Source organism: Canis aureus, chromosome 1 (genome assembly GCF_053574225.1).
Source record: "Canis aureus isolate CA01 chromosome 1, VMU_Caureus_v.1.0, whole genome shotgun sequence".
NCBI classification, from domain to species: Eukaryota; Metazoa; Chordata; class Mammalia; order Carnivora; family Canidae; genus Canis; species Canis aureus.
In genome coordinates, this window is record NC_135611.1 from 55,987,263 (window position 1) to 56,002,641 (window position 15,379).

The window sequence follows — 15,379 nt, forward strand, 5'->3', positions numbered from 1 at the left end:
CCCCTGCTTTTGTGCACATGCTCTATCTCGCTCTCCCTCTCGCTCGCTCTCTCAAACAAAAAAATAAAATCTTTCAAAAAATAAACAGCTGAGTTGTTGAATTAGTCAATCACAGATTACATAAAAGTATAGAATATATGGGGAAAATGATTTAATTAGATGACATGTGAGGGAATTCCCTGTACCTTGTAACAGATAGGGTTGGGGGTGGAGGCTGCCTTAGATGTAATTTCCCTGAGTGCATGTTAGGTCCCTGGGTTCAAAAAACCCAGCATTGGCCTGAGTGAAGTTGGGTCAGAGGTTTATCTGTTGTTCTTTTGCTAAGTGATGTGCTAAAATATAGAAAAGTCCTCATTTATTGAGGGCCTACTATATATATTTTTTATTGTGCCATCTCAAATTTACAAAAAAGTACAAGCTTCCCCAACTGTCTCAGTGCTTTTTGTTGCTTGTATGTGTGTGGTGGAAGGACCAGGTACAGGTCACACAGGTTGTCCTGCTATACTGGAAGTGCTGGATGATTTCTGCAGGGCAGGCATCTGTATGGGAGGCAGTTGGATGTCTGGCGCTGTGCAGAGCTGTAGCAAGGGGACGCGGGAGTTGTCCGGGTACAGACAGATGGGCACCGAGGAACCCATGGGAGTGGAGGGATGGGAAAACGGAGGCCAATGGGGAGCTGCCACAGAGGAGACTTGATTTTTATCTTGTAGAAGACTTTTATAAATTCAGCTCACAGATAATGTAACCACATGAAATTTGAAACATACTGTTTCCTGAAGTGGAGTTGTTTTGTTAAATTGAGACATTTTATACCATTTTTTATAACGAGATACATAATAGATGGTTTTAGTCCAAAACAGTGGCTCATGCTAGACTTGCCCTGAGGGGAGAGTGGGATGGCCTCAGCCATGCTTGGCAGCCAGACTGTCCCGCCAGACCTGCTCTGTGAGCGAGAGAGTGAAGAGTTCTCAAGTAGAAATGATGTGCTTCCAGGGCATTGTAGAAAATCTCTTTCAATTAAGTCATTTATTGAAATCATGGTCTTTACAACTCTCTGTGATACCTTTATATTTTTGCTTTTACGACACAATAGTTTGTAACTGTTGAAGTTACCCTGAGCTAAGGAACATGTATTCCCTTATGGAACATTGGCAGTAATGAAAGTGAGATTCCACTCATGCGATTGCTGATTGCTTCCTTAGGCTGTTCTGATAATTATCCACATTTGATGTTTAGGTTGCAGTTGTAATATCCAAGTAGAACATTGGTGATTTCTGTACAAGAGTTGCATGTGTTCCTTAAACCAGCTTCACAGCAGTTGCTTGTCCTCTGGTGATAGAACATGAAGTACAGCTGGTGTGCATCCGTGTGGATTGGGGCTCCTGGCTTCAGTGTTCACCTCAAGTTATAGTGTGTGACGTTTACATTGAATCTATACAGAGGACTTTCTACAGACTGTTCTAGGACTACCTAAGTCCCCTTTCCTGTACACCACAAGATGTTTCCTCTTGTTTTAAATTTTGAAATCTAGCTTTGGAAAGAATAAGGGGATATATGTAAATATTGGAATATAAAAACACTAGTAAATGACTTTTACATTAAAGTGATTAATAGTGTATTAATACATCACGAGGGTAGCTTTAGCTCACTTAGGGCTCTCAGAACTTATGTTGAATTTCCTTTAGGATTCCAGGTCTTAGTCTTCTCATCAGTTGGTTTATTAATTGATTTTTCAGGAGTACTTTTCGTTCATTTAGAAACATAAAATACGTACACTTCCTGTTCCTTCCTTTATATTTACCAAATAGAGTATTGATTTTTTTAGTACTAATTTTCACATGAAACCAAAAATCAGGACTTGTGTTGCAATTATCCTTGTGCAAATTTTATTTTTCGTTTTATTTTACTGAGTATTGTATTTTTTACTATGCGTTGTCAAGCAGTGTTTCCTTGTTTTTGCTCAGGGTGCTGGTCAAGATAAACTTGGAATCTATGTCAAGTCTGTTGTAAAAGGCGGTGCTGCGGATGTGGTTAGTATCATTTTTAAAGTTGTAAGTTTTCAGTATGTCCTATTCAACAGATGGCCTGCAGTGTGCCCACGGATGCTTGTAGTCCTAGCATACCGTGTACACTGCTTGCTGACATACAAATGTGAGCTTCCTTTCTATTGACTTTCCCCTTCCACCTCTTGCCCTTGGCTGTCCCTACCGCCCAAAATACGTGCCACCTGGGTATGCACAGGATGGACGCCTGGCTGCGGGTGACCAGCTCCTCAGTGTGGACGGACGAAGTCTGGTAGGACTCTCTCAAGAAAGGTATCGTTTATGTATTTGTTGTTTAAAGCTCGATGTTAACATGTTTAAGGATACTGCACATTTGCAATCGGAAGACAAAGAATAAAGCTAGGAAGCTATGCCCTTACTATTCACCTTTTTAAATGTAAAACGGTGTATGTGACACCTCATTTGTTACCGGATTATAAATATGTATTTTGGTCTGGAGCAGTTTCTTGGAAGCTTAAAAAAACCCTACTCTTAGCATGCCCTGGGAATTTCTGAGTATCATCTTACCGTTCTTAATGTGATAACAGGAGGTGTGTGCTTAGTTAATCTTTAAAGGAAGGGAATGAGCAGTAGGTAATGTGTCCGAAGGTCAGACTGTTCCTCAGAATTGCCGATGGTTGCTCTGGTTACAGGCCAGCATTGTGAGAGCAAGCACTACATTTCACTTTCCTTACCTTTGTGATGCTCGCTTCTTCCTAGGGCGGCAGAGCTCATGACAAGAACAAGTTCTGTGGTGACACTAGAAGTAGCAAAGCAAGGAGCAATTTATCACGGCCTCGCCACGCTGCTTAATCAGCCATCCCCAATGATGCAAAGAAGTAAGAGCTTATTGTGGAAAATCGCATGCCGCCGCCGCCTCTTACTATCGCCAATAATAGCTGGCTTGTGCTGATCACTTACCGCATGCCATGAAGTTTACGGTCATGACCTTCTCCGTAGTCACGAAAACTCTGTGGATTAGATGTTACTGCTTTCATTATCCCAGCTGGGGACACAGGCGCTTCAGCACGACGCGCAGGATGTAGCCAATAAAAGCATTGAGGGTGGGCCACTGACCCTCTGGCCACGTGGTCATTCACTGAGTCCTTGCCCCCAGGGGCCCCGTGGGCCTGGCCGGCCACCAGAGAGGGTTTCGATCCCCCTGGCACTGGGCACTTAGTCGTAGTGGTGGGTGATGCATGTTATAAAGTCTTCAAAGAACAAGTGGAATTCTCTACTGAAACGAGGTCCGTGTGTGTATGAATACATATTCCAGTATTATGTGTGCAGGACACATTTATCCTGATATACGGACTTTAAATTAAAAGCTCAATTATTTAGATAAGGTAACCTGTTAGTCGGAACCATGATTTTGTATCTACATCAGAAATCTCATAATAAAACCAATATGAATGTAGGGCTTTCTAAGAGGATTAGTTCAGAAATCATAGGGAAGAAACATTAGGACTCATATTACCTTTTAAATCAATATATATTTGCCTTTACTTGGCTAACTTTATGCACAGCCGCCAGATCTGTCTTGATGGAACTGTCTTCTCCATTGAGGTCAGTGTCCTGGTAGCTTTAAAGTCCAGGACCTGAGGTCCACCTTATGGTAACACAACAGCTTCTGAGAACCTGGGCCTACCGTTACTGGAATAAACAAAAAGCATGTCTTAACACAACCCTGTGTGGTAGCCTAGGCCTTGAATCCGCATTTCTTACTTTTTTCATGACATCATCCCGTATTGGTGGTCTAATGTCCTAGCTCATGACATTAGCTCAGTTTCCAAGAAGCAAACCTGACCGTGAGTTAGAACAGAGAACACAGCAAGGCTGCCACACAGGGAGACAGGAAGCCAAAGTAGAGAGTGGACAGTCACCTAGCTGGTGGCAGTGCCAGGTGCTGAAAGAATTAGTGTTTTAGAAAGTGAGAGAAGTATATTTGTTTTACTTTTAAAAAGTTGCTTTAAAAGTAGTCTTAGGACTTAACAGGTAAACTTTATGAGAAAATAAGCTTGGAAAGAACACCTTTATCCATCAAAGCCAGTTAGATGTTGCTTTTAAGATTCTCTAGAAAGATTTTACTCTTAGATTAAAAATTACTTTATTTCTTTGGCTAAAAATAAGGTCTTACGAAATTTTTAAATATTTGTAGATTCATCTTTCTTTAAAGACCAAATAAGAGTGTTTAAAATAAAATCGTGAACAAATGAAGAGAGCCTGAATGCACTTTGATTGCAGTTTCAGACCGTCGTGGCTCAGGTAAACCCCGACCAAAGAGTGAAGGTTTCGAGCTCTATAATAATTCAGCTCAAAACGGGTCACCTGAGAGCCCTCAGCTGCCTTGGGCAGAATACACTGAACCCAAGAAATTGCCTGGCGATGACAGACTGATGAAGAACCGGGCTGATCACCGCTCCAGCCCCAACGTGGCAAGTAAGCGGGATCGCTTTGGCCCTTCCTTTCCTGGCCTTGCACTCTTGTCCCAGGACAGCATGGTCACAGCGTGAAGGGGACGCCCTATGCTCTCTTAGTTATCAGAACAGTAGGATTACCTGCATATATTGGCTACCTGAGATGTGCTTTTCATGAGACATATCAAAAGTAATGTTCTTCCAGTAGGAAATAGAAACCAAGCTGGAAAACCTTTGATTCAGTTGATGCCCTAGCCGAGCGCATTGATACTGTCTCTAGCGGGAGTTGGCAGACTGCCTTGGGAGCTCAAATGGTTTTTATACTTTTAAAGTGTTGTTAACAAGAAGAAGAATCAGTAGAAGGATGTGCAACACATACAAGGTTTGCAGAGCCTGAAATATTTACTGTCTGTCCCATTGCCAGAAATGTTTGCCAGTCCCTGGTCTGTAGATGAAACCTTGCAGCTCTGGTTTCCGATTATTCAAGAGCGGGGAGTGGGTCTGATGAGCCTTCGTCTCTCACATGCCCTACTTCTGTGTCTGCGCTGACTCCTCACTGGCAGTTTGAAGATGCATGACACATGGTCACTACCCTTACAGAGCTCTTGTCATGTTGCATCGAGTGTTTGTCTAATACTAAACTGTCTTTTCCCTGACTCTTTCCAACAGATCAGCCTCCTAGCCCTGGAGGGAAAAGCGCATACGCCCCTGGAACAACAGCTAAGATAACGTCTGTCTCCACTGGGAACCTCTGCACTGAGGTCAGAAAAAAACATCCTCACTATGACGAGCACTCAGTCTTCCTGTGGAAGACCTGAATTATCTCCTAAAACTTGCATTCTGCACATCAGCAGTGTTTAGAATTCCTGAGTGCTGCTTTATTTTTAACATAATAAGGAAATTACGTTTAAATTAATAAGCCAGGGCAAAATAAAATGTTTTTCTTTATTCTCAGTATAGGATCAAACACTTCTAATTTTTAACACTGTTTTAAATATATGTATCTGCTATATTTTAAAACAGATCATTGGAAATTAAATTAATCTATGTACACAAATTGTGCCAAAAGCTCACTTTTCTGTCTTCTTCTCATTTTACAGGAACAGACCCCTCCACCTAGACCTGAGGCTTACCCCATCCCCACTCAGACATACACCAGAGAGTATTTCACCTTCCCAGCTTCCAAATCCCAGGACCGGATGGCTCCTCCTCAGAACCAGTGGCCAAATTACGAGGAGAAGCCACACATGCACATGGACAATAATCATTCCAGTATTGCAATTCAGGTTAGAGAGGAGGATCCCACGAACATTTGCAGCCCTCAAAGATAAACCATTCTGACAGGGTGAAATCTGAATGATTTCAGATATATGGTTGTTACCCTGTAGGCAGCACTGTAGCCGTTACCTTGTCTTCTTTGCTGGTCTCCTGGTTTGCTGAGGAAGAGGGGAGAGGCAGGAATACAAATGTGAAGAGCAATGCTTTGTTCCCTTGATGTTGGATTAGTGTTAGTAATAGGACATCCTCATTAGAGTTTGTGAGGCAGGATCCCCAATTCAAGGAGTGAGAAATGAGGGATGTTGTGTTTTTCTGTTTGTACCAGCTGTCCAAGTGCTGGGACACAGACCTAACCATGGTCCCTGCCTGTGAAACTAATGATGTGGTTGAGAAATGAGACCATAAAGTCAGTTCAGTGTAGTAAGTCATGCTGGAGATCTGGGTCTGCCCGAATGACACAACTGCCATTCCATCTACATGGGACTTGGACCTGGACACACACACACACACCCCGTGTTACATGACAGCTCTCTAAACAGAAGAGCTTTTCAGACTGAGGGAGAGGGCTCGGAGATGTGTAGGAACCTGGCTCCAGGAGCTGTGGCAGGCCTTTGCAGCCTGGAACCACATTCCAATGCTTGAAGTGATAAGCTGAGGGTTTGGGTTTCATCCCAGTTAGTGGAGAAGGGAGTGTCAGTCTGGGTAGGTGAGCTGCAGAACATTATCAGATGTGTTGTTCTGTTTAGAAAGATAATTTTGCATTGTAAAAGGCTGGGAGAAGAAATGTATGCTAGGAAAGAGGTGCAGTCTAGGCTGTGTCACAAATACGAGTCCTGGATAACGAATTCTGGATGTGGTGCTTTAACTGGGGTGGAGGGAGGAGCCTGGGGATTGCCGTAGGGCTGAGCTGAGCCATGAAGGCCAGGGGAACAGAGGAAGGGTCATAGTTGTGGGGAGGCAGCATGAATCATGGTTCTCAGAGGGCAAGAAGTGTCATCTTGCCTTGTCCACAGGTCTGTCCTGTCTGATTACCCCCACAAGCCCAGTTTCTCTGGGAGCGTTGGATACCCTCCTCCACCCATCTGCCAGCTGTCAGTGAGCTGGAGTTAGCTGCGAAAAGAGACCTTCCTCCAGACTTCATTTCACAATGAAGTGCTTGTGTGTCCTGCCTCCTCTGGCATATGTTGTTACCCTTAGGAGGATCTCCTTCCCCTATGTCAAGATATAATGTACGCGTTTTCTCCTGTTGCATGGGAATAACATTATCAAGCTCCACATTCACAGTGTGTGTCTGCTGTTTTCTCTGCCTGACCTCGGAGGTAGAGGATACTTCTAGAAGAAGTCAGGAAACAGGTCCAGGGGTTGATGTGGATCTCAAAATGACTAAGAATTAGGATAGGACCTGCCAGGGGATCCACGGAGAGATGGGGTGATGGTTGCACAGGACCTAAATGAGTCTTCAAGGAAAGCAGAGGAGTGACTCGGGAGTCCCTGGGAACTGCAGCAGAGGGAGAGCAGATGGGCAGTCTGAGGCCTGAACTCTGAAATTCTGTCTGTTCTATGAACAGCAGGTGTATTGACACGGTTGACTCTTGAACACCATGAGTTGAAGGACTCATGTCCACTCTTATGCACGTGTTCTTCAGTACAAGTGCTGCAAATGTATTTTCTCATCCTGATGTGTTTCTTAATGACGTCTTTTCTATAGCTTATTGTAAGAACACAGTAGATTAGTAAGACATACAAAATATGTGCTCACAACACATATTTGTGAGCATCCATAAGGCTTTCCAGCCAACAGTAGGCTATTAGTAGGTAGGTGTTGGGGGGAGTCAGAAGTTGTATGTAGATTTTTGGCCACCCAGTCTTCAGTGCCCCTGTCCCCCACCTTATTTGAGGGTCTGTAGATGGCCCAGTGATGTGGAAGCCATTTCTGTGTGCAGAGTGAAGCCATAGCAAAACGTGGACAATAAATGTTCCACTTTCCTATCACACTGTTTTTTCAAGTGATATTTCATTTTTTTGTTGTTGACTGATTATTTTAAGGAAAGGAAACAGCTTATTTTCCAGATTTGCATGTTCACTTTCTACACATTAACAGGACAAGGGAAAAAAAAGTTGACATCCTGGTGAATCATTTCTATCAAACTACTTTTATTCATGCTGTTGTGCAGACTTCAGACTAGCCCTTTGGAAGAGAGGGTTCATTTCTGTCTCTTCCACACATACACAGAAGTTCATGTCCAGCAGATTTATAGCACTGTGTTTTATTCTAAGGTCGGAACAGAGACACCCAGGTGCATAGCTTGTCCTGGCACATGCCCCGTTCTGTCAGTGTCCCCAAAGCTGGTCATCAGCTGGTGGAACTGTGGCTCCAGTGGCTATGATTTGATCATTACTCTTATTCAGAATTTTACTATGGAGAAGTAAATTTGTTGCTATTCATGTAATTAGACCAAACACATTCATCCTTTGAAAGTCAGCTGTGTGAGGAACCACAGTGCAGATGCATGCAAGGGGCATCGTCAAAGAGTGGGGAAGGCCCCACTTGTCCAGAAAGTACCCGGATGTCTGTGTGTTGTGTGTTTTTGCCAGTGTTGCAGACAGAAGTACAGCTCTTGCACAGATGAAGAAATTCACTGCACCTGCCCTCCATCCCCAACATGTTTCCTCCACATCGTGCACCCCACAGAGCTGGACAGTCTCAGCCTCTGTTTGACACTCACCTAATAATTTCCCTAAAATGTGTTCTCCATGAGGATAAGATATTTATGAATTTTTAGTAGTTTTTTTCTAAGCAGCTGAAATAGAACAGTTTTCCTTTTTGCTTTTTCCAGCGTGTTACCCGTTCCCAGGAGGAGCTTCGGGAGGATAAGGCTTACCAACTAGAGCGGCATCGGATCGAGGCAGTCCTGGATCGCAAGTCTGATAGCGATATGTGGATCCATCAGAGCTCCTCAGTGGGCTCGAGCACTTCCAGCCAAGAGCACCTGGACCACCCCTCCAAGGCCGGCACCCCCGCTTCCACTCTGACCAAGAGTGGCCCTGGGCGCTGGAAGACGCCAGCCGCTGTGCAGCCCCTGCCTGTGGCTGGCTCCCAGCCGGTCCAAACTGACCTGCCCCCACCACCCCCGCCGCCCCCCACGCACTACGCCGGAGACTTCGACGGGATCCCAACAGACCTGCCTCTCCCACCACCTCCTGCTAGCCAGACAGGACCTGCCTCTGCTCAGGTGGTGGCTGCAGAGAGGAAGAAGAGGGAGGAGCACCAGCGCTGGTATGAGAAGGAGAAGGCCCGTCTAGAGGAGGAGCGGGACAGGAAGCGCCGTGAGCAGGAGCGAAAGCTGGGCCAGATGCGCTCCCAGTCACTGAACCCGGCCCCGTTTTCTCCTGTAACTGTCCCCCATGTGAAGCCAGAAAAACCTTCTACACTCCAGAGGCCCCAAGAGACGGTCATTCGGGAGCTGCAGCCCCAGCAGCAGCCCCGCACGATTGAGCGCAGAGACTTACAGTACATTACAGTCAGCAAAGAGGAGCTGTCCTCAGGAGATAGTCTGTCCCCAGACCCGTGGAAGCGGGATGCCCGGGAGAAGCTAGAGAAGCAGCAGCAGATGCACATCGTGGATATGCTGAGCAGGGAGATCCAGGAGCTCCAGAATAAGCCCGAGCGCAGTGCAGAGGAAAACGATCGCCTGCGGAAACTCATGCTGGAGTGGCAGTTCCAGAAGAGGCTCCAGGAGTCCAAGCAGAAGGACGAGGATGACGAGGAGGAGGAGGATGATGACGTGGATACCATGCTCATCATGCAGCGCCTCGAGGCCGAGCGAAGAGCAAGGGTAAAGGGGAGAAGTGCTGTGGGCATGCGTCTCTGTGCGTGTCGCTCATGGGGGGTTGGCAAGGGCCCTGGCCTGTAGTGGGGTACTGTAGCTACTGCTGCGTGCAGGCATCCTGCAGCGTGAACCCTCTAACCCCTCTAACCCTCTAACCGGGTTAAAGGCAGACTTTGCAAAGTCTTAGACCATCCACATGGAGCTCTGCTGTTTTAATTTAGCAAAGTTGTTCCTGCCCTTCTCATTAACGCTTTAGTTGAGCAAACAAGCTAATAACCACTAACCTGTTAGTGACCAGTAATAATCCTCATCAGGGGTTGGCAAAAATGTTTTCTTAAATGGCTGGAAAGTAAGTACCTTAGGCTTTGTGAGCCGCACAGGCTGTCTTAATGGCACGGCTCTGCTGTCGAACTCTGAGAGCCGCCTTGACAGACTGTGAGCAGCCAGGGTGCTATGTGCTTCCCAGACAGTTAACAAGACATATGCTGACCCCTGGTCTCGATTATCAGCACTGGGTGGTGGGTGATGAAGACTATTGAGAACTTCAAAGTTAATGGTCATTACCAGGAAGACACTCTGCCAGGTGCTCATACAGTTGATGAAGCAGGTATAATTAAACCACATTTCAGTAGTAGTAGATACTGAGAATTTATCCTTATTTCTCTATATGATAAAAATAACTTGTTCTTGTATCAAATAAAAGAAGTGAAATTTAAGTTACTTTAACGCAATAAATTGAAGTGCCAAATTCAAGATTCTTTTTTTACCCTGTCAAGAGAATTGTTAACAGAGAGGCATTTATTAGTATTAATTTGCAGAAAGTGCTATTGACCGTATCATGTTAGTTTAGTGTTTATACAGTGCAGTGTTCTGGGAAAAGACAGCCTGGAGCATGTCTTTTGGATTTTGTTTCTAATTGCAACTGTCTGTACTAGAGATCTAAACGAATAACTGTTAGGTCAGACGTTTTAGTCTTTCCTACATCGTGATGCAGTTTAATCTTAGATAATTACTAGTACATAAAGCTAGCAGTCTGACCACTTTTCAAGTTTGCTCTATGAATTATATTCCTGAAACATGTCACACACATCTAATTATGCACATATTCTCACCGAAAGGTGTATGGAACTTGGCCCAGAATTTAGCTGGAACACTGAAGTGTCTTAAACGCAAGCCCAAATCTTAGCTGTGACATGATTTTATTAGTATTTTCCAAGTCACCAGTAAAAAAAAAAAAAAAAAAAACGCCCTTAGAAACAACTCTATTTAGTATCAGTATTAGTTTATTTGCAAGAGGAACTGTTGGATCAGGAGTGAGTCGCGTACAATGTCAGAGTCCTTTGTGTGGTTTCCACCCCAGGCCTAGGACTCCCCCCCCGCCCGGCCATGTGGAGGGTCCTCTCCCTCTGCTCTGGCTGGTGCCACTAGCCCAGGGGGCCACTCATTAACATTTATTGTGAGAACTGTATCCCATGGTGAAAAGGTAGCACCTACATTGTAGGATTTCTGCATTTATTTGTACCAAATCTTTATTAAAGGTCTGTCAGGTTTTCCATATAGTTTGAACAGTGACTGTTTTAAAGCCTCTAAGTAATTACGACATTCAGAAAGTTTCATTCGGTAATTGAATTAAAAGCTGTGTATTTATCATTAATCATATTTAAGATTAATATCTTAGGCTCCAAGTAAGAGAGCTCAGGGGAATATTATTTTTTTAAAGTTTCTTTCGTGTATCTTAATAACGAAACTCAAGTGTTTAATGCCATATGGACATTTCCTATTTCTGAGGACCGGAAGCCGGTCCGTAGTGTGATTGTTCTCATTGGGTTGTCCTTCAGACGCAGACGAAGCATGGGAGCAGCACACACACCGGTGGTGGAAATACAGGTCTAAACTTGACTTTTTTTCACACTTCATCTTTCTTTTTTTTTTTTTTTTTTTTCCTTCTCTGTTACCTGCAGCAGACTGCTCTGCCAGCAATCTCTGTTCTAGATTTGGTATGTTCTCATTTCTTTCCCTTTGGTACTTTTTCCTGTCTTGATTTTCTTTTTTTCTTTCAGTGGTGGTGGTTTTGTGTTTCTAGTAGACCCAGTTCCTGGGGGTGTCCGAGAGCAGAGTGTATAGCTCGTGCCTCGTAAGAAGCATGCCTTCCTATGTTTTTAGATTTAGTGACTCTTTGGTTTTCTCCATTAATTTTAAGTGTTACTGTTTGTTTATGGATTTTGACCTTTTCCCAGTTTTAGTCCTAAAATTGATTCTGTGTACACTTGCATAGTCATAAATACATGAGCAAATGAAAGAAATTTTGCAATGACCATAACCAATTTCATCCTTATTATTTTGGTAGCAGATTTTGAATAATCACCTACTAGAAACTCAATTGACCTGATATTCATGTTGTTTTGCCCATTAAGATATAACTAGGATACAATGTGTGTTGGTAGAAAAAGCCTTTCGATAAGCATTTATTCTGTCTTCTTTAATAATTTCACATGGACTTTGGTTTAGTTTATCAGCCATACCAGTTTACTGTCTGCCAAGAAATGCTGGAGTCCTTTTATGCTATAAATTCAGTGTGTCTGGTGTCGGTATTGGGGAAATTCAGTTGGTCCTTCAGTGTATGCAGTGCTCAAGAGCTGTGTTTGTGTCACCGGCCAGAGAATTATGTACTGGCTGACACATTGAGTTGAGGTTCTCTTTGTTAGTTGGCTCCTACGTGAACACGGGTGGCATCACACAGAACCGTAAACAGTCCCCAGCTCCCAAGTCTGGCTTTGCTGACCTTTTCACCAAATAACACCCCCTTTTTCTTACTTTTTTTTTCCTCTCTTTTTCCTTTTTTAATTCAAACAGTGTTGTAGTGGCACTATTTCTCTAAAGAGAAGCTGCTCATGGAGACAGCTCCTCCCCTCCTTGATGGCTGAAGGGCATATGATTCTAGTTTTTTCTTCTGCATGAGACAAAGATAAAATATGTACGTTTTTCTCCACACTTCAGTGTGTTGAGGTGTACCTATGGCAGGTGGCCGGAAGATATCCATTAGTGTGGCTTCTTTGTGCTCAATGCTCATTTAGCATACGCTTGCTGGGCATCTGTTACATGCCAGGTGCTAACCTGATGCATGGGCTGTAAGATATTTCACAGCCCCAGCTCAGTGGCCCAGAATCCTCTGCAGGTCACATGACAGGTGAATAATATTCAAGGATAAAGCATTACATGAAGATAAGTATTTTAAAGACACATTTTAGAGGGTTTTTTCCTTTAAGAGGTAATTATTTTGAGTATTAATATTGACCGTAACCACCACATTCTTCAGCATTTCTTAGTCTGTTTCCCCAGGGAATATTAGTGTTATTCCTGGCAGTGTCATTATCCACAGCATCCTTTTGTCGGAGTTGACAGGTTTCTGGAAGGGCCTCCTCTGCTAGGTGTCCTAGAGACACCGAGGTATCCTAGAGAGTTCTTTCTCTAAGATAAGAAGGGTGGTGGCACATGTAACCAGATGGGTAGGAACCACCCCCTGTGCAGTTTCCACAGTGTTTTCTTTGTAGGTAACATCCCGGGGTGTTTCTGATGATGAGTGGGATAAACAGGTCAGGTCGTCTGCTCCAAGCAGCTGTGTCTCAGCAATCTTGAGAGTGGGCAGAGTGGGCTGCACCCCTGTGTGGGGCCAGCTCCCCGCTGCCTGTGCCCACTGCCCAGTGCCTCTGCCTCCCAACCCAGGAGCCTCCTTTGTATTTGTAGGCCTAGCCATCTCAGACTGGAGACCTGTAAGCATCTGCCCGTGTAGCATCTCCAGTGGGAGTCAGACAAGACTCTGCAAACCCCAGCAAGTTCTGCCTGAAATTCCTTCTCTCCCCCAACCCCTCCCCAGGATGCTGCTCATCTGCTCTGCCTTCAGCCTTCCCCATTCCAGCAGACTCTAAACTGCCCCGTCTACAAACCCTCATTAGCATAACCCCCTTTTCTCTGCATCGAGAAATTCTACTGTCTTTACCTTCTCAGAATCTGACCCCCTCGACACCCACACTGGCATGAGCCCCTGCCATTTCCTCCTGCAAAGGACTTCCTGCTGCATCCCCCTTCTCCTTTTGTTCCCAAAAAGGCTGTTCTCAGCCCAGCAGTTCCAGGGACCCTAGTTAAAAACCATCAGAACCCTGCCAAAGCTCCCGTCACTTAGAGAAGCATCCTGAGTCTTCCTGTGCCCAGGAGGGGCTGTTGGCCAGCCATGCCTGCCTACGCCCGTCACACCTATGATTCAGGGTGGGTGGTATCCCCTGTCACAGCAGCATCACCTGGCTAATGTCCAAAGGGCGTGCAGCTCATACCTCTGCTGCCTAGGTTGTAAATCCTCATACATGCATAACTGTCCTGTTTCTTTATGACAATCCTGTGATGTGGGTAGGACCAAGGGACAGGCCAGTACTGAAGAGGTTGACCTACTGTCTAGAGTGAGAGGATTCTAACCAGGATATTTCTGGCTAGCATTTTCTGAGTTGATATTTCTTTCATATTCTGCTACACAAAAATGTCTCCTGCTCATGAAACTCTTGCTAGGAACCATCTTTCAACTAGAAAGTGACGTGACTGGACAGTCGCTTAGTTGGCCGGTCTCGGGCTTTGTCCTGTCATTGTTTTAATGGCTCATGCACTGACTCAGATGACCTGCCAGTTCAAGGGGAGCATCCCTCCACCGTGGGGTAGCACTAGTGAAGTGACGCTCTCCTGTTGCCCTCGTAGGAAGGCCCATGCTCTCCATCTGCCCTCCCATGGGACAGTAGGAATCAGGCCTCCCCCAGCAACCCCAGGCGTAGAAGGCTTGAAGCAAAAGCATTAGCAGGGCTTCGAACATGTAGTAGGAAATCCTGTTGAGAGTTGCACTTTCTGAGAGAAGTCCTGAAGGAGATGTGGACTGCCCTCGGCCTCTTCAGGCTGAAGGCTTGGTGTGGGAGGGAGCTGTGGCCCCCGCAGAGCCAGGGGAAGCTGTGGGAGCCACATGGCCCGACTTAGGGGTGACTCTCCTGTCTCTGCCACTCAGCTCTAGATCTCTCGGATCCTGGTGAAGTTGTCCTCACATTGAGAAGGCTGAGCATGGGCTGTGCCAAGGGCAGGGAGCCCATATACCAAGTGGCCTACACCATGGAGATGGCTTTCCTAATGAAGAAACCCCTTCCTCACCTAGAGTGAATGCCCACTGGGATGTGGGGCTGGAGGAGTTGCTCTGGGGCCGAGTCAGGTGCCAGAGGTGCTTGCATTAAAAATTTTTTTTTTTTTTTTTTTGCATTAAAAATTTTAACATGTTTTTAATAGTAGATGGGAACGTAGAAAAGGCTTGCCCAAGTTCTTTTTTTTTTTTTTAAAGATTTATTTATTTATTTATTTATTTATTTATTTATTTATTTATTGGGCGGGGGGGCAGAGACACAGGAGGAGGGAGAAGCAGGCTCCATGCCGGGAGCCCGACGCGGGACTCGATCCCGGGACTCCAGGATCACTCCCTGGGCTAAAGGCAGGAGCTAAACCGCTGAGCCACCCAGGGATCCCCCTTGCCGAAGTTCTTAATGGCAATCTGTTCAATAGACTTTAAGTTGTGTTTTCAGTGAAAATGTCAAAAAGCGAAGGATAGCTGAACTCCATTTTGTATTCAGATATTTCAACATGATTGTCTCCCTTAATGGGGCTTTTACTGTCAATTTGGGGTACAGGTTAGTGTTTTTTGTGGTATCAAGTCATAAACACATAAATTTCAACTTTTTTTTTTTTTTAACCTGAAAATGCCTTTTGTAGAAATGGGGACCACCAGGGTAGCAAA

At 44.9% G+C, this 15,379-nt stretch overlaps 1 protein-coding gene across 20 annotated transcripts in view; it reads left to right on the plus strand.

The window, feature by feature from the left end:
- AFDN (afadin, adherens junction formation factor) overlaps window positions 1-15,379 on the plus strand; it is a 137,618-nt gene that overhangs the window by 110,387 nt on the left and 11,852 nt on the right. For 9 of the 20 annotated variants that reach the window (XM_077899787.1, XM_077899802.1, XM_077899825.1 and 6 more), the window contains 7 exons: window positions 1,965-2,030; window positions 2,242-2,315; window positions 2,763-2,881; window positions 4,287-4,481; window positions 5,129-5,220; window positions 5,560-5,745; window positions 8,575-9,573. In XM_077899787.1, the coding sequence (XP_077755913.1) occupies window positions 1,965-2,030; window positions 2,242-2,315; window positions 2,763-2,881; window positions 4,287-4,481; window positions 5,129-5,220; window positions 5,560-5,745; window positions 8,575-9,573 (1,731 nt within the window). Of the gene's footprint in view, window positions 1-1,964; window positions 2,031-2,241; window positions 2,316-2,762; window positions 2,882-4,286; window positions 4,482-5,128; window positions 5,221-5,559; window positions 5,746-8,574; window positions 9,574-11,528; window positions 11,565-15,379 lie in introns of all 20 variants that reach the window. The other 11 variants (XM_077899742.1, XM_077899756.1, XM_077899778.1 and 8 more) reach the window with 3 other exon arrangements.